General features: G+C 40.2%; 1 protein-coding gene across 8 annotated transcripts in view; it reads left to right on the forward strand.

Annotated features, from left to right (window-relative positions):
* The window catches only part of coro2ba (coronin, actin binding protein, 2Ba), a 46,667-nt gene that overhangs the window by 12,377 nt on the left and 14,691 nt on the right, over nt 1-19,599 (forward strand). For 5 of the 8 annotated variants that reach the window (XM_028584114.1, XM_028584093.1, XM_028584104.1 and 2 more), the window contains exon 3: nt 19,292-19,492. In XM_028584114.1, the coding sequence (XP_028439915.1) occupies nt 19,292-19,492 (201 nt within the window). Of the gene's footprint in view, nt 1-16,179; nt 16,479-17,543; nt 17,676-19,291; nt 19,493-19,599 lie in introns of those variants that run through there. The other 3 variants (XM_028584138.1, XM_028584123.1, XM_028584128.1) reach the window with 3 other exon arrangements.

Below are 19,599 nucleotides of genomic sequence, written 5' to 3' on the forward strand. Positions count from 1 at the left end.
GTCAGAAGGGCTGGGACGATATGCTTTTTTCCCCAGATTCCCTTCTTTTACGATACATGGGTGCCGATTCAATTTGTATTGCGATTTTCATTTATTGCAGTTCCAGAAGTATTGCGATTTGCTAGTATTGAGTATTGCGATATATCATGAGACATTTCTAAAAATCTAATTTTCTTTCTAAAAAGAGTGCACATGACATGTCAGTCCGTCAGTCTGACATTTATTTAGTTTGTAAAGAAGTACATAACATGTATTTTCTGCATTTTATTGCTTTCTGTTAGGTTCAGCAGGGAGGAGTAGGGAATGGTGGACCCAAAATGCAGAGGCAGGCAGGAGAACGTAGAGGTGGAAGGTTTATTAGTCCATAAAAAACAAAGTGCGAACAACAAAGGGAGTCCTGAAAGCAGCAGGCAAAAAAACCAATCCAGAGTGTAGAAAACAAACAAACCAGTGACTACAGAACAAAAGAAATCCAGGGATTAAAAAACCAGACATGAGCAAACACTGGGAGACACAACAGGCACACACAAACACACAAAATGATCCAACACTGGACAAGGGGAACACAAAGACTAAATACAGAGGGTAATGAGAAAACAAGCAACAGGTGACACTAGGGCTGGGAAACAGGTGAACCACATTAGGGCAATCACAGAGGAGGGAAAAACACCGGAAGTAAATCAGACAAGACAAGATAGAAAACCAGACTGTCAAAATAAAACAGGAAACAGAACATACAGACACAAGGCAAAACAAGACAGGGACTACAGCTAGGCGAGACAAGGGAGGAAACACGGGTTACAACAGAAAACAGAACAAATACACATAAACATAACAGGAAACAAGAACAGAACCTCAAAACCAACAGAACTCAAACCCCAAAAACATGACACTTTCGCTCTTTTGTGCTAGAAATGGATAGCGGTAGCAAACAGAAAATATTTAGGTGAATCAATGAAAAAACTAAATAAATAAAAAATATTGATTCTAGGGAAAAGAATCAGTTTTAAAAATGTTAGCAATTTGTTTTTTTCACCCCTAGTAGTAATAAGTACTGTGATGTCTTGCTGGTAAAGCACAGGTTCAAACATGATACATAACGCAATTGATCATACAGACAATGAAATATCTTTGTGTGCTTTATACACTGTAGCTAGAACTGTATTCTAGTGAACATCGAGTGAAGATAAGAGAGAAATGAGTGGGGAGTGGGGCAACGATTGAGAGCACATCAACGATGGATGATACTACCACCCACACTTTCTCTCTCTCTCTCTCACACACACACACACACACATGCACACACAGACATCCACATTGGAGTTCAGCAGGGTCAAATTCAGCTCTGTATTTTGCCTATGGGCACTGATAGCAGTGTAAATATAGTAGTCTCTCTGCAGCACAAAATAGTACATTTATTTCATTTACTTTCCTCCTGTGCTTTTTTTCTAACTATGTCTCTACTATTCACTTTGCTTTATATTTAACATATGTTTACTCTGTTCTGTAATGCTGCTAAAAATTAGATAGACAAAAAGCACAACGTATTTTAAAGGTAGTTAGTCGTCGTGGTTCACTGTTCTGAACTAACTGATGAGCCCATGAGGAGATCACATGTGCCACAAACACATAAGCCTCTTATAGAGGCTACAGTATATGGTGAAAGTGTCAGCGTGTGTCTGAGCCACAGATAAAGCCTGGTGTTTCAGCAGTTTGTTTGGCCAAAGCAATCAGGCTTGTATGGGTTCAACTGACGATTGGAGAGATCAGACAGGTAAGGGGGGAAAGCTGCAGAAACCTGGGTTGAGTTCAGAGGTCTTTCAGACTTGGGTCTCACCATTTCTATGTTGTCAAACACTTGCTAACTTAAGTCAACACTTAAGTTAGCAGCTAGGAGCCATAAAGGGTTAAGCTGCACTAGTGACTCCTTGTGGTTGGTCAGGGTGTCTTGCGGACTGAGTGGGATCTGAGGCAGATAGCATAAACAGAAAAGCTCTGGTGAGCTGGCAGGTGAAAAGAAGCACCATGGGAGTCATTCGGCCTCGTCGGATCAACAGTGGAGTTAGTAGCTGTTGCAAAATGGAAGAAACGGTGAAGGAAAAGTACTTTATATTTGTCTTGCAAACCTTGTGTAGGCAGCGACATGACACTGCATCACTGGGTTTGATTTATGCTAGAATTCATTTCACAGAACTTTTATCTGATTCTTCCTACAGAGTTTTTGCCAGAGAAACGTCAGTATAAATGTCAATCGGTCCATATTTTTGGAGAATCTGTTCTTAATTCTAGCTGTGTAGATTTCCATTGCTGTCACTATTGCAACACAGTGGCCTGTCTAAAAGGTCCAACAACAGAGGCGAGAAACAAAGAGCCTTACAAAAACATTCATATCAAACATGAACTGTATTCTTTGCTACTTGGGGAATTATTAACATTTGTGATTAGTATTCATAGCACTTTTACTACATTGTTTATGACATTAATAAAACCTATTGAAAAAATTGCCCATTCATGTAGAATTCTATAAAAGATTAATTAACATGCTAAAGGTAACCTTTCAGGGACATTGTCCTGCACATTCCTTTCTGTAGTTTGATTAGAAAGCTACTTCAGCCTTCTGTCTTATTTAGGTTATCTTTATGAAAAAATAAAACTTTAATGGATCTCTTTTATAATCTTGTGTTGGCATTGTGATAGGATGATCTTTACACTTTGGATTAGAGGACAATAAAGCCCGTTGCTGAGGGCAATCCTGACACTATATTATTGTATGTAGACCTACTGTATGCATTTTCTCTGTGTGTTGTTGTTTACTGGACGGATTCACCAGCTGAGAGCCAGCTGTGTCTGCATTCCAGCCCCTTGCTTCTTCACCGTGGGTGCCGACTGCTGCTGAGAGGGTTTGCTGGGTTTGTGCTGATGTGCCAGGTTCATTGATTTATGTAGATGGTTTGTGGAAAGAAATAAAATAGAAAGGAGAGTAACAGGGGTAAGAATTGCAGAATGAAAAGAAGGGCGAAACAAAGATGCAAAGACCTGATCATGATTTGGCTTACATTGAATCACTGAATTGCTAATAAAAACAGTTTTAGCTACAGAGTGAGGCATCACATTTATATTCCATCTTTGTTGGGAGTTGCACATGTGCAATAGCTAGGTAAGCACTATAAGCCAGTCAGAAGCAGGGTATGAGGGCGTGCCACGCTAACGGCTAGGCGAGCATTATAATGTTTGGCACGGAAGTAAAGGCTGGACTACAATAGAGCTGTTTGGAGCAGTTTGTGAACAGTGTTTTCTGTTGGAGATGGTAAGTCCCATTGCGGTGCACTTTGGGCTTTTTCACTTTGTAAACTTATAATGTGCACAAAAAAGATTTATAACAAAATAAAGGAAAGGGAAATAGCTAAAAAGCATAATATGAGCACTTTAAGCCATATTTAACCAGGTAAGACAGTTGAGATCAATGATCTCTTTTACAACGGTGACCTGACCAAGACAGCAACAAAAGTTACAGACAACAGCAATAATCACAAGAAAACATAGAACAAATACATTAACTGTAACAATAACGGGACAACAGAAATATTTTGATGCTCAATTTTCTTAAATTCACACACATAAAATAAATAAATAGGAAATGTAAAAACTAAAACTAAAACTAAAGCACCATTAAACAATATTTTTGTCATTAAAGTTTAATAAAATGGCTCCCTGTCATGTAAAAGGGTTGTTAGTCCTGCCGATCCCACTGTGAGTTGACACCTCATCCTGATCTCTTTGCAGCTTTCAGCTCGTTGTTTTGATTTGACGTGTGGCTGGTGAAGAAAAGCCAAAGATTTAGGACGCCAAAGAAACAAAAATATTGTTTTCTCATGAGTTGTCTGACCATATCCGGAAAGAAACATGATTTGACTAATGATGAGAAAGTATCGTTTCTGCTTGGTAGCATGCAGTTGTTTGCTAATGCATCAGCTCTAAGAACTTGGGAAGCTTATATTAAATGCAGGCTACATATAAAGCTGTGTTGCTGTTAATTTGTCATGCATTTGTTAATGTACATTGGTTATTTTATATATAATTCTGTATTGAAAACAATTTAATATGTGGTTTGCATGTATGAGAGAACATAACATTTTAAAAAGATGAACTTTTTCCCATGCCATGCCACTGCTAATCAGTTAAGATAAGATAGAACTGTATTGTGCAGCAGTTACAGTACAAAGTAGGAAGGAGTGCAATTATAAAACACGAGCTATCAATAAAGGTGCAAGAAGTCGAATAATAAGTGATTTTATTAAAATTAAGTTTACCCCTAACTAGCCCCAGACATCGTACCAAGGGCTCTCTAGGAGGCTCTCTGGTAGGAAGAAATTTCTTTTGAGTTTCAAGTCAGTGTTTGAAAATGTACCTACAGTATAGCATTATTATTTTAAACTGGAAAAGGGGGACATCAACAATGTATCATACAGGTCAGCTCTAAATATGTGTAATAAAGGTGTACTCTAAATATGTATCATCACTTATCACTTACTGCCCAATCCAAAAAAAACAAAACTGGGATACACAGAACAGAAACAATTATACAGTTATCTAAAGTATTACTCTGGAAGTGAGCAGATCCAGCTGGGAGTAGATGGTGCCAATAAAGAATCCCTTCTGGAATAACAGCCAAAATTAAATATTTGTGTCCATAGAGGAGAGTGAAATGAGGTCTGTGTTTTACAGCTGCTAAACTGGGACACATAGATCTACTGTACTGTACAAGTCCAATTGACAGGCTGGCAATAAAGAGAGCAATGCAACAGACTGGAAAGATGCGCATGAGTGACCATATGATAGATATTCAACCTATTGTATCCAGCCAAACACTGTCCTGCCAAGTGAGTGGAATGCTCTTACGTTATTATAAACCGGAGGGGGGGGGGGGAGGAGGTATAATAAGCATATGGAGACACGTGGAGGTAGAATGGCAGAAGCATTAGTATTGTAGTCCTGTGGTTAGTTTTCTTTGAGTGATCTAATTAACAGAGTGGCTCCTCCGAAATAGGTCAAATTCACAACACATTAACCTTCACCCACATATGGGAATATTGTCATTTCCAATGTGGCTTAACAAGCAAGCACATGTGTGCAAAGGCAATTCTGTTGCCTGTTTCTCTCTCGCTCTCTCTTTCTCTGTCTGTGTGCAAATTTTTGAAGCGCAGAGTAGGTATGTCTTTTTTTCTCGATTGAAACAGAAAGCTGAGAAAGACAATATTAAAGAGAGACTGGAGAAATTATCCCCAAATGTGCAGTTGTGCATATGGTAGTTTTAACCACAGGGAGGTGACCAGCACTATCTTTTTCTTCATCTCACCTGCAATCTCCACATTTTTATACTATATAGTTTTGGTTTAACCATGCTTGCTGCGGTAGAAAAACCCCTTAGTAGTCTTTCCTCACAACCGCTGCTCTGAATTAACAGGAACATCTGGAGTTTCCCTCACATTAAAGCTGGCAAAGGTGCCAGAATAGCTGCAATAGCTGCTTGTCTCACGCAGATTTGTCCTTTTTTTGTATCCTGCCCATGATAATAGACTGTGACATTTGTGTTGAGGATTGAGGAACTAGCTAAAGGATAAAATGAACGTCATGAAAAAGCTCTATCTTGGTTTGCTCTCTTAAATGTTAGATTTGTATTCGTATCCACCTCTCTGGCTACTCAAATTCTCCAGAATAAACAAACCACAACTCACCTTCAGTGCAAGTACACATACTACCTTTCTTAGAGCCTGTAGTTATTCCATGTACTCACCTTCAATGTGATTCAACTAGTCCATTAAATTACTGTAAGTAACCATAAAGAGATTACAGAGAACTGACCTGGTGCTTTAATGTGATATAGATGTGTATGAGGTTCCTGTGCAAGGACATTCGTTATCTCATTGACCTAGGTAACTGTATCAGACAAATGGCTCTATAATATCCTTTGGCTACTGGTATCCGGCACCTTCTGTCAGTCCATAGCAAGATATCTCAACAACGACTTGAAAAATCAAGGTCACCCAATCATGATTCCTCAAGGTTCTGGTGACTCCCTGATGTTTTGTGTAGCACCAATATTCGGCCAAAATGTTGACCTGTACACAAGAAAACAAAAAATCTAATAAGCAGTTAGACAATGAGATTTACTCATTCATCCTCCCCAGAGGATGAATTCCTTCAATGCTGCATACTCGCACCATTCTTTTAACTTTACATTTTAGTCCCACTGGTAAGGCCCTAACAATTAAAAAAATGACAGTATGTCATTTGTCTGATGTAAGGGACTATGCAGCCTCTAGGGACCACGGGCAAGGCTTTCTTGTGTGTACTCCTTTCCTACAGTTATCGTATTCAATACAACCTTAAGATGCAATTCAAATTCAATGTATGTTCAAACTTGCTTGCCTTAAAACCTTTTCTGTTTGTTGACCTGTGTTGTGTATATATATATAATCAAAGTATTATGTCAACAATGAAAACAAAGTATTGTTTACTTTATGTAAATGTATCTTTTAGAAACACGATGATACACATTTGATTTATTTTCTATTAGAAATTGTGTTGATGTATATCCAATCTTTCTGATACTGTTAATTATCATATTCATCTACATTTTTCAAAGCAGTATCACAGAAATGATAGGAAGATTTTAGCAGCACAAAGCCTTGTTGCCAAGATTCAGATGGCCACTGTCTGGAATGGAGATGTCCTTGGCCAGGCAGATGGTGTGGCACTTGGCTTGGCCACGTTCTCTGTCTAGGTTTGCTTTTTCCCACTCTCCATCCATCCATCCAATCTTGCAAAAGAGAGACAGAGTGAGTGAAAGAGATTGTGAGAGGACACCAAAAGGATGTTCAGTCCATCTGGTCGCTGACACAGTCGAGCAGGATCGCCTGGCATACTGGGTCTCTGCGGTCCTGAACTTCCAAGCATTGTGTCTTGTTCAGTTTGGATGAACAAGTAGCTTTTAAATATAGTTTATGAATACATTTTAAATAATTATGTTCATTATTTAGCCTATTTGTTTATTTATTTAGTTGAGCTCTTCTTAAATTAGCAGCCACTTAGTAGGGGACCCATAATGATGACACAAAAATACAAAACACAATAACGGTCAATTAAAAGAACTGAGAGTTGCAGCGGACCTGCAGTTTTCTTGGAGCTTGTTCCAGATATGTGGTGCATAAAAACTAAAGTTCAGTTGGAGGAGATTCAGAGCCTGAAGAAAGACGCCTCTGAGAGAGAGAAGTCGTTTGTTAAAGAGTTGGAGGACCTGAAAGAAGAACAGGCCTCAACCAAACAGCACCCTCCGAACTGAATTTGCCAAGCTGGAAGAAGAAAAGGACAAGACCAGAGAGCCGAAGAAGGACTCCCCCCTCCCCCCCCACCATCATTTACTGGATGTTAAGCTGCTGAAAGAGATCGATGACTCTGAGGAAAATCTTGAGGAGAAAAAAAAGAAACATTCAGCCTGGAAAAAATTCAGACATCACATCGGTTTGAAGAAAAGGAAGGAGGAGGAGAAGCTGGAGATGAAGATATAATCCACCAGAGACTCATGCAGACACTGACATTCAAACCTCTAAAAAGTCAAAGTAAAACAAATAAAAATGTCTGCCTGTTTTGATGTGTTGGGTTTATACTGGACTTGACTCTAATCTTCTATTAGAAATCAAACCTTTTGCATTCTGGTCTTCTTGTATTCATTGTTTTAATGACAAATTTTGGAGCAAATAGATAATTCCCCAAGTTCTGGGTTTGGATATGGAAACAAGTTCACTATACAGTACACTGACATTTGCATTGTATTGCTAATGTTGGCTAGAGAGTTTTACTTTCTCATGCATGATCTAAATAATGTTTCATGTTACATTTGTGTTAATATGGAGCACAGCGTTAATTCTGACAGGAGACTTCTTAACTCAATCACATTTCTTTCTCTTCTAAACTGAACAGCTGTAGAGGCATTCACTTTTATCTAACCAATCAGAAGCGGCCTTGAATTTCACGTGCTGTGGGAGGGTTGGTGAATGGCGGACTCAAAATGCAGAGGCGGAAAACTGAGGATAGTTTAATGTGAAAATTTATTACAAACACAAAAATCCAGGGTACAAACCATCAGGAATCCAAAATAGCGATAATGCAAGAAACAACGCAAGGAGTAAAAACTGAGGTAGTCCAAAAATGCAAAAAAGGAAAACAGAGCTGGATAACAAAACGAGAGCACAGAGACCACAGGGAGACTAACAAAACTCAACCGGCTGCGTAACGGCTGCGGAACGGCTCCGAACGGCTCCGAACGGCGGCGGAGTCATTAGGTTTCTATTCAAGTCAATGTGTGTATTTCCACTGACTGCAGAACGGCTGCGTTCTGACTCCGGCACTGCTCCGGCGGTCCGCAGCCCTCCGGAGCAGATACGCAGAGCTTCTATTTTTGCCGGATGCCGGAGAGCTCCGCAGCAATTCCGCACACGACAGGTAGTGCAGGACAGGAAGTCGAGCACAGAAGCAAAATAAAACATCCGGTTCATTTTCAAAATAAAATACACCGTACTCACGGCGGATCATATTTCCCTGCACTACACCTTGAAAACACAGCACAGAGTTGTTTCCCCTTTACTCCTCTGGATGGAAACAAACTGTTGTTGGTTTTGTGGTTCTACTCTACCTGAATTCGCGACTTGTGGGTCCTCGTGACTACAGCTGTCAGTCATGGCCGCAGCCGTGCCGCATTCAGTGGAAATCCGGTGTAAAAGATAGGGCCCATAGTGTCTTGGTAGCGTTGCATTTCCCCCTACTCATACTGCGTTTCAGATCGTTAAAATAGGGCCCGAAATCAAGGAGAGGGTTAACTTTTCCTGCTATAGATTTCCCACTGTGGTCCGAAAGCACATTTTGTTTCTCTCACTATGACACTAGAGTCACTACTCGCTCCAAAGCTAATCACCGTCACTCTCTCACTTCTCCCTCGCTCTACCACACACTCCCCACACACGCACATATGCCGGCTCGACGCACACACCAACGCACAGGTATAAACTTCAGGCCACTTCCGTAGGCTACGGTGAAAGCTCTGCGTGGTGCCTCCGCGGAACCATAAATCACGCTTAAGTCAGACTCAGTGGTGCGTGAAACCAAAGCAGAAGGACAGACACAGAGCTGTAGCGGAATCAAAGTAGCGCACTTTTTAATTAATTAACTTTATCGGTTATATGTTAAATAAAATGCAAATACAGATAATCTGCCCGATAATCGGCCAGAGACGATAATCGGTCTATCCCTAGTGCATGCAGTGGTACTAGAACTATACTGTACCACATGAACACCTCAGCACAATTGAAATATCTTGTGAAAAACAGCTCAACCTTTTACAGTTTCTCTCTTTAGGCTAAAGTGGTAGCATGCACATCAGACCAAGCTTCTGTTTGACTCACAATAGGTCATTATGATGCCAGTCTCCAGGTTCTGGGTTAAATGACCAATAATCCAACCTACTTCAAGTCAATCACCTTGAAGTTTTCAACGCAATATCGTAACGGATCTGAAATCATAACTAACTGAATGATTAACCAATCCACAGAGCTGTTTATGCGGTCTTACTTTAGTGATGGATTTCAGTAATCTCATGAAAGTGCTCCTTCATCTCCTGCTCCTTTGTCTTGGGCTCAGTGCCATTTGGCTTTCTCAATTTGAACCATCGCCAGACGGATTTCATTTCAGAGCTGATGAGATTTGTGTTCTACGGCATAAATCAACTTTCTTTAGTGTCGCTTCTGTAAAAAAAGTCTGTCAGCTTTCTCCTAAAGCACAATTTCAATTAACTTTAGGATTATCGTTGGTAAAACAGATGTCCACCACATACAGTAACGAATGGAAACTGTGTTTTTAAGTTGTCTCGTCAAACTGCAGCAACATAAGATGATTACAGCTTTTGTTGCTGCATTACAGTAAAAGTAAACATTTATATAAAAAATATATTCTACAGGTATGAAGACGCAGTAAATAACATATCACTGGCATTACAGGAAATGTGTCATCTGAGGGAATTGCTATCCGAATAAAGTTAACAACAAAGCTTAAATGCTTCTTGGGCGTTTGAATTTAAATCATCCTGATTATTCAGTTTTGAGTTTTTTGATACTGAAAACATCAATATTTATCTCCACTTTAATGTGTGTGTGTGTGTGTGTGTGTGTGTGTGTGTGTGTGTGTGTGTGTGTGTGTGTGTGTGTGTGTGCGTGCGTGCGTGCATGCGCTGCAGAGCAGTCAGGTGGTCTGACAGTGAAGGGGAGTTAATCTCTGTCTGCTAAAAGCCTCCTCTGTTCCTCCTCTCTGTCTCCTTTTTTTCTTTAAATATTTCATCATTCTTTGTTGGTCTTCCCCTGCCTTTTCTCATCTCGTCTTCTCTTTCACCTTTAGTCCCTTATTCTCTCTTTTAAGGCAGTGTACACTTGCCTTTATCTCTGTTACTCTTCTGTCACAGCGCCATTCTCTTTTGTTTCCCTGTCTTATCTTTGGACTTTTCCTTCACCCTCTGTCATTCAGGGTGTGAGGCCCAGCTCGCATCATTATGCTCCAAAAAGCACAAGGGGGGGAAGCAAGCACAGGGGAGATTATTAATTTAGACCTTTCTTCTGGTTTTTGATGACTGATATTTTAAGTGGAATTCAAAAAAATGTGAATGTGTTTGAATGTAAAATATTGTGTGTTAAGAGAGAAGGATGAAGAAAAGTCTAGTATTTGTGAACATATCAAAACGTCTATATGCATATATATCAAAATGACTGTATATATCCATAGTAGTTATATTACTTCACTGTTGTCATGAACCCTTTTTTACACTCTAAACAGCAGTGGATGGATTCCGGGACACCCACTCCTCCACGTACTTGTGCTTTGATAAGTGCCCTTCAGCAGAGTTTCTGGGTTTCCTGTCCTTGGGTAATGTGTTCTTTGCACCATTACTGCTGCTTAATGGTGCTGGCTTAAGGCCTAAGAGCTGCCATTAGCTGAGCTTCTGCATCTCCTGTCATTATCACAGGGTAATACCCTATCATCATGAACGTACACTCAAACAGCACAGGCTGCTGTTTCACCAGGCTCATGTCCATGGCACAAAGACTGTATTAAGAGTCATCCTTAATATAACTGTCTACTTTGCTCATTGTTGTAAGATATTAACAAAGAGTTTCAAGGTTGTATTACTGTATATTAAGGTAAAATGTAATACTAGTGGTTTTTGATATTACAATATTACAGCTACAACATTTCCTGCTCCCTTCAGCTCTCCTTCTTCACACTAGCTTTGGCATGCCGAGGTAGTGGCTGTATGACGAGACTGCCATGCTAGCTGCTCTGTGAGGCTGTTCTTAGACCATAGAAAAAATATAAAATATGGACGTAGTCGCCAGTATTTTAACATGGGGGTCTATGGGCATTAGTCTATATCATTGATGTTCCACTTCCAGGATTGCTCCGGTGCTGCTGGAAATTCTGCCGGATGCATGTATTTTCTTTTTCCTACTGCTCTCTTTGTGTTGGAATTTTAAATTTGGTGGATTTCTGAGGACTCTGGTTAACTGCTCCTCAGATCTCTGCAGGGTAAATCCAGACAGCTAGCTAGACTATCTGTCCAATCTGAGATTTCTCTCGCACGACTATTTTACAGCGGTTTCGCTTTGCCAGACCATCCACACGCTGTGGAGCCGAGGAGGGTCTGGCTACATCACATAGCATTCCGGGATGGGAGAAAAACTTGCTCTGGTTTATTGACATTTCTTTAAACCAATCACAATCGTCTCGGGCAGTGGTAAGCGCCGGACGTTGCTACGGTGCCTCTGCAAGATAGCCTCGGGAAGTAACTTTGGGTGGAACATGTGTACATTCAAAGGTTGTTTTAGTCGTGCAACCGAAAACTCAGATTGGACAGATCGTCTAGCTAGCTGTCTGGATTTACCCTGCAGAGATCTGAGGAGCAGTTAACCATAGTCCTCATAAATCAACTGGAGTTTAAAATGCCAACACAAAGAAAGCAGAAGGCAACGGACGTCCGGCCAAAATGAAAGACATCCGTCGGAATTTGCGGCGCCACCTGAACAATTCTGGAAGTGGAACGTCATGGATATAGACTAATGTCTGACTAACCAACAGATGGACATAACATACGGAGTGCTGATGTCACAAATGGGGCTAAGCGCACCTTAAGTATTACAACAAATCAGTCCTTCCAGAAAAACGCGGAGTTTTTTTGTGATTGTTGCGGGCAAAAATCCTTGATTATGCGGCACGTTTTCTTAAAAAATGCATAAAAATAAAAGTAATAGTCTAAACAGAGGGAAATAAAAGATACAAAAGAGACAGACTTTCAAAAATCGTTAATAATATAGACAGCAGGAGCACTTAAAGAAATTTGAGTAGACATCAGATATTAAGATAGCTTTCTTATTGGATACCAACTTAAGAGACTCAAAGTACATGTCAAATTCATAGGTCAAATTCAACCTCCAACACCTGTTTTCGATGATGTTCACGTCGCGTAATTACGTCACTTCATAACGTTCCCATGGCAGAGGGGAAAATGGCTGTTCTTGTACATTTTTTCAACTTTCTGCTAAAATATATGTGACTTTTTTGCAACGAAAATGCGGGGATTATGAAATCATGTAAGCACCGCATATTTTGCGCGGAAATTGGCAATTTAATGCGGTGAAAGTGCGGCATATTTGAAAAAATGTGACCCCCGCATGTATATGATAATGGCTGATTATGCATTGAATTATGCGATCGCATAATCGCGTTTTTCTGGAGGGACTGACAAATACGTCGACTTTCAGCGGCAGGTGGAATTTATAGCTGATTGTTTTTTTTTATTTTAATCACCAAATGAAGCATCTTTAAATGTCCACCCCATTCAACTGTCAAACATTAAGCAAATAACTGACCTCTTGCATTACTGTGTGCCATAGTAGTTGCAATGGAACAAATAATACGTCCTTTAAAGCATGCAGTAAAACAAATGCACCTGCGAGCTCCACTGTGACTTATTAAAGAGACATCATGTGGGTATTTGTCCAGTTAATAGGCTTTATAATACAGCGGTATACTGTAGTTTTGCAGATGTGACATGTGGAGTTCACGTAGCACCACCCCCACTCTCCACCTGCCAATGAGCCCATGAGCTATCGTTGGTGGAAGGGCTGACATGAATAATAGGAAGATGTTAACCCTTTCACCTGACCTTTTACCAGTTGAGCCTTTTTGGTGTGTTTGTGTGGCTTCTTAATTGTGTGAGAAACTCCAGAAATTATATAATAGACATAAATGGGCCAGATAATAGAGACTGAGTGAGTTCCAAGAGCTCCTGTGGCCTCTCTTTCCAACTGATTGAAATGAATGCAGGCTCAAATAAAAGGTTACCTTTCCAACATTCCTGAACTGGCCATCTGGAAAATCCGACAAAAATCCAGATGGACTGATTCACTGTGGGCTGCTGGAGCAGGTGTGTTAAATCTATCCTGTTCTGTTTCATTTTGTTCCATTAGCCACTTGCTCACAGCTGCCATCGCCTGCAGTGCCTTTTGTTCACTTCTGTGTGTATGTGATGCTGTCAGAAAACATTGCATGCAAGGCTGTCTGCATCAGGCATTATGCATCAGTTTTAACTGATCTTTAAGTAAGATTTGGTCTATAAGTGGGCTAATAGTCTATCGTCTCAATGAAACTTTTAGAACCACTTGTCCTGTTGTGCATTACCATGGCAGTAGAAAACTATTCCTGCACTTTTAGCCAAGCTGGGACACTTCCTGTGTAAGATCCCACTTCACGCTGTGAGGAAATGTGGCCAAAAGAACCAATAGGATAGCTCGCTTTTTGTGATGTTTGCTCCTCACAGAGACGGGAAGTCATCATAAATGACTGTACAGTGTGACTGCCAAGGGGGAGAAGGAAAACACAGAACATGTTGGCTTGACAGGACTTCACTATGCCTGAGTGACAAGACATGCAGTCTCCCCGTGGATTTCCCTTTTGTATCTATTGAATGTAATTTCAAATGGGCCTACTTCCTTATTTGGCACCAACATTAATAAAATCTTGATTAGTATTGATTTGGTTTGGTGCTGTTTGAATGGCCTTTTATGGTTCATAATGAGTCAGTATGCTGCCATTGACTGGGTATAGTATGAGAAGAGAGAGAAAGTTGGACTGCAGCTTGGCTGATGGGAGAGCAAAGCCAAGTGATGTTGTTATCTTATGAAAATAAATATTTTATTTAGTGGTTTGTTGCAGTTCAACAGCTAGTTTTATATTTTGGTGATTGTTTTTACCTGATACACAAATATTTGCTGCTTTTAGGATATCGGAAAGAGGGTTAAAACCTCAAAAAGAGAGAAGGAAAGCGAAAGATTGAGTGTGCACAGAGCAGCAGCAGTGTCTTGAGGCAAGACGTAAAAAAAATCAGTAAACACACTCTACTCTCTGGAGTGGTCTGCCTTGCAGCCATGAACACTTCATAAAATGTATACTACTGCAAACAGGTAACACATGGTCAGACATGGACGCAGGCACATAAACGGACACACATGTACAACAAATAATAAAGACAAGTAAACTACACACAAAGAGACATACTGTACACAACGAGCCAAGAGGCCAAAGGCAAACCTCCTTCACAGTGAACCTCAAGGGCTCCACCCACATTTCAAACACACGGACAAACAATTTTCACTGTTACACCTGCCTCTGTGTATCGTCATTTCAGAAACTGTAGTGAAAGAGACTTTAAGGGTTTGTCAGTGAGGAACAGCCAGTGATTTAGCAGCTGGAGTCACACAGTTATCTCCAGCTCCATTCAATCTTTAAATATGCATTTGAGTAGGATGCAAAAAACATTTTTAGGATTTACAGGTTCTATAATATTAATTTGTCAGTGGAAATAAATTCACATATTCCTGGCAAAGGGGTTTCGTCAGTGTTGTTTTTATGACATAAAAATTAATTGTTCCTAATGGAGTCATCTATTTAAATAGGAACAAACACTGGTGTTCAAATTAACGTCAGTTATTTAAGTCTTGCTTGCACCTTGTTTATACATTTCAGATCATGGTAACATAATGATGATAATACGTGGGTCAAAGATCTTGAATTACTTCTTATGAGTCACACACAGCTCCTACATGTTAAAACTATAATATAAAAAGCTAAAATATACTTTGAAACAGAAGGAAATTATTTATTTTAAATACTTACATACATACATACTGACATATTTGTAAAGATCAATTTAAGATGTTCATATATTGTTCTTTATTAGTAATTAAATTGTTGATCATAAAAAGTACATTTTTGAGAGGTTTAAGTCATTTGTAACAGAACATGAAGTCACATGTTTTATTAGATTAGGTGTAAGAAGACATTTTTTGAGCAAGATGTGGAATCTAAATACAAAACTGCACTACCTCCCCTATAAACACATATAATAAACTTGTTTTTATGATGGTTTCAATTGATTACAAGCTAAATTTATATCATTTAAAGGGTGGAGAGAAAAGGTTTTAATCTGCCTACCTTTATACTATTAAGTTTAATCGAAGGATGGGAGAATTATTTTTCCCCACGGCACTAAAAAATAAAAAGGGACTCAAAGACAAGATCTAGAATTTTTGACTATAGCTACAGTAAATAAGCTGTATGTTTAAAATACAGACATGGAGTTAAAGGACAACATTCTTAGCTTTAAGACTGTGAAATGTACAACACCTTACCGTGAAGATGTCTTCTAGATTACTTCTATACGCTTCCAAGCTGGGGTTTTTAAAGCAACAGTCTGACCGCCTGTATTGTATTGTACTATTTTTGAAAGTGATATCACAATGCCTTTGGCCCTGCTGCAGTTGCTAACAAGGTCCACAGTTGCAGACCTTCCTTCTGGCGTCCACCTGTCTTTACAGATATTAGGAAGGTTTTGTACCTGTGGAGGGAAGGATTAGAGTAGAGATAAGAGATGAAAAGAGGGGAGGGTGGAGGGAGTGAAAAACTGCTGGGAATCACCCCAGAAGGGCCTTGTGATTCCAAACAAGCAGTGTGTGGGAGAGGAAAGAGAATGAATGGCCACTACTGACTGGGCTGGAGCATGAACTGTGGTCGAGACAGACAGAGACAGAGGGCTGACTGAGTGGCAGGATGGGAGAGACGGGTAAGCGGAGGAAAGGGGGGAGTGCTAGCCCTCCAGCTATCAGTACCAGTAGGAGGAGAGAGTTTAAAGGGGAGGGGGGAGGAAAAACATGAGAGTGAAGGAGGTAGAGCACAGACAGCCTGCCTGCTTGGATTTGAAGGGGAAGGAAGGAAGGAAGAGAGGAAATCCTGGCAGCTCGCTTAGAAAGGACGGTGGATGTTTGCAGTCTGAGAAGGCCGCAGCAACACTGTGACTATAGTGTCACTGTAAGGACACTGGTAAGGTAAGTTGGCATTTTCAGGGTGATTAATATTATTAGCTTGGTATTCAGATATAAAATGGGAGATTTATTTATCCAGGTTGGCATTAAACATTTTTATGGTGAAAATATGCAACAAAAACAACTGTCTGCAAAGTTGAGAAGGCCTGTTGAACCCCAGAGGGAGTTTTATGATCGGTGTTGATGGATACAAAGTCACTTTCTTCTGAGTTTTGTGCTTTTGTGTATGTGCATGCTGCTGCGTTTGTGTGTGTGTGTGTGTGTGTGTGTGCGTGTGTGTGTGCGCGCGCATGTGTTCTCATGCTGCAAACCCTCGTGAGATAAGAAAGACACAAACACACACAGATATCCTCTCTGCGCCATACCCCAGTGACCAATGAATGAGCATCCTTGTAAAGAGAGCTCAAAGCAGGCGAGTCTCCTCATTCCCTCTCCTCTAACTGTCCCTCAGGCCACTTTCTGCTGCTCTTCTGTTCTACATTAATTCTTCAACAGGCTGCTATTATGCTGCTCATACAGACATGGGTTCAGAGCACTCAATCTGGGTTTGAATGGGATGAGGGTTGAGATATTTATATGCTGCATATGACCTGCTCACAGTAGAATGCTATACATAGGGCTGCAACCTACTAACATTCAAAATGTTACAAAGTAAAAGTAAAGAAGTGTTACCAGTAAAATGTACTTAAAGTATTAACATAAAAAGTAATTGGTATGCAGAATGGCTACTGGTGTTATTATATATTTTACATAATAATAAAGTTATTAGTAGTTAGTTTTATTACTGATTACTGTAAGCATTATTTTAATGTTGTAGCTGGTCAAGTAGTTTCATGTTTGTACCATCTAGATATTTTCTTTATTTAGACATTATTTTATGTGCTTGTTCTTGGTTGTGCAAGAATTTGACAGCACTGCAGGCACCTTAGGTCTATATAGGTAGGCAGGTATCGGAGCAGGGAGGACATGGGCGGGTCTGGGTTTTTTCTTTTTTTATCGGAGCAAAAGAGGCAGGAGGAGCAATGTTTCTTTGGTCTTTGTTTGCTTGTGCTTAGGATACATAAACCACAAGAAAACACAGAAACATCCCTTTTACCAATGGACTTATTTTGCCTGCTTGCATTTCATTCATATGGTGCTTCATTTGCCTTTTGGTTTCAAGTTTGTTTGATTTTGATTGTGGAGAAATAGCCACTACAGGTAGGTAATAGTTTCAGCACCATATGCAAAATTCAAAAACACGCTGTGACACTGTAACTGCAATGGTACTGTAATACTGCTGCAGACTCTCTACAGCTGCCACATTTGAGTGCTGAAGTGAGGGCAAAGCGATGATCACCCACACTATTGTAGCCTACTGGATGCCATTTTTCCAGGCTGGTTTGAGACGGAAAGGGACGGGGAAAGACAATGGCAGCCGCATGGTCTGAGGATGTTTCCATTTGCATGTGTACACCACTCCCACCAGTTCCCCTCCACATCTCAAGAACAATACTGAATAGAGGATTGCCTGATGTCACCCAGCATTGCTGCTACTGATCTGACAAGAGTCGTAAATAACTGCCAGTTCCTGTTGTGAACTGATATAGTCACTGTAATTTATTCTCATGAAAAGATCCGGTTTCAGAAGATTTCTCAGAAAAAATGACACCAACTTCTTTCCTTATGGAACAAAGGGCATTTGACATCCACTTCCTGTGACTGAGTCAACCTTTAAGTCCTTATGCAGAGCCAGCTCACGCCAAATACAATCAAGAGCTCCATCGATGCATTCTTGTGGTGGAGTGACAAACAAAAGAAAGCGTCTTGAGTCAAACGTAACCACTTCTCTTTTGTTGTGTAGTGGCTGCAAACAAAGGCTGCTTTTCTGTTGTACAAGATCCATGTGAGCCAAAATAGAGTGAGGAACAACAGGACATACTGTAATATGTCATTTTGGTTTCTACAGCTGTCCTATTCTGTGAGTGAAGTTATTTGGAAGAAAATGTCTCTATCATTGCTTTTCCATCTTGACACATTAATCAGCGGCTCTAAGGCAACATATAATGGTGTCAAAACTGTTTTCACCCAGTTTTCACCCTTCGAAAGTCTCACACCCGTGACATATTTGGACAATTTCCCACAACTGTGTGTGTGACAGTTATCATGTCTGCACAGATGGGACAGCCCACCCTGCAACTGTGGGTTTGGTAGATGGGAAATTGACATTAGGCTTCATTGATGCTGTGTGCAATATCATCATGTCAAGTTCCAAACAATACTCAAAGGATAAAGATAACTTTCCCTTACAGTGTAATTAAAACATTTTTTGTGATGTTACAGTATCAGCTTGGCTAAATGTTCCTCTCTCCTGCCTACAGACAATGTCAAAAACCCTGCTCTGTTTGCTACACTGGACACTCTGAATAGTACAAAAGCAGGGGTGTCATCTGAAGCATACCTAAAGTTTAACCACAATGAACTGCATCTACAAAATACTTTTTCTGCCATCCAGGTCAAAGCTGTTATCCTTTTATTAAGTTTGAAAACTATATACTGTACAGTTTGCAATGATTTGACTGTCTTTGGGTTTTGGGCTTTTGGTCCGACATTAAAAGCAATGCATCACAGTAGGCTGTGGAAAATGATGATGGGCATCTTTTACCATTTTGTGACATCTTCTGACAGATGATTAAAGCATTAGGACAGATTTATTAATAATTAAAAATGATTGTCACTTGCAGCCCTATTAAAGAAGCTCAATTAATCTATCAGGATGTTCTGTAAAATAACGAAACCTAAACTCATTTGTATATTTATTTATTTATTCTCCTCAGATGTCATGGCGTCCGACCTACCGAAGCTCCAAGTTTCGAAATGTCTACGGAAAAGTGGGCAACCGGGAACACTGCTTCGACGGTGTCCCCATTACCAAGAACGTCCATGACAACCACTTCTGTGCCGTCAACTCCACATTCCTGGCAGTTGTCACTGAGAGTGCCGGCGGGGGCTCTTTCATTGTTATACCTGTTTCCCAGGTAACTGGCACTGTCACATGCTTGATTTGCTGTTTGTTGTTATGCAGACCAAGGTCAAAGATTTAATGGGGTCTTCCCATCTTCGGAGACCCGTGAGGTTATTTTTC

The sequence above is a fragment of the Perca flavescens genome, chromosome 1 (genome assembly GCF_004354835.1).
Source record: "Perca flavescens isolate YP-PL-M2 chromosome 1, PFLA_1.0, whole genome shotgun sequence".
Classification (NCBI taxonomy): domain Eukaryota; kingdom Metazoa; phylum Chordata; class Actinopteri; order Perciformes; family Percidae; genus Perca; species Perca flavescens.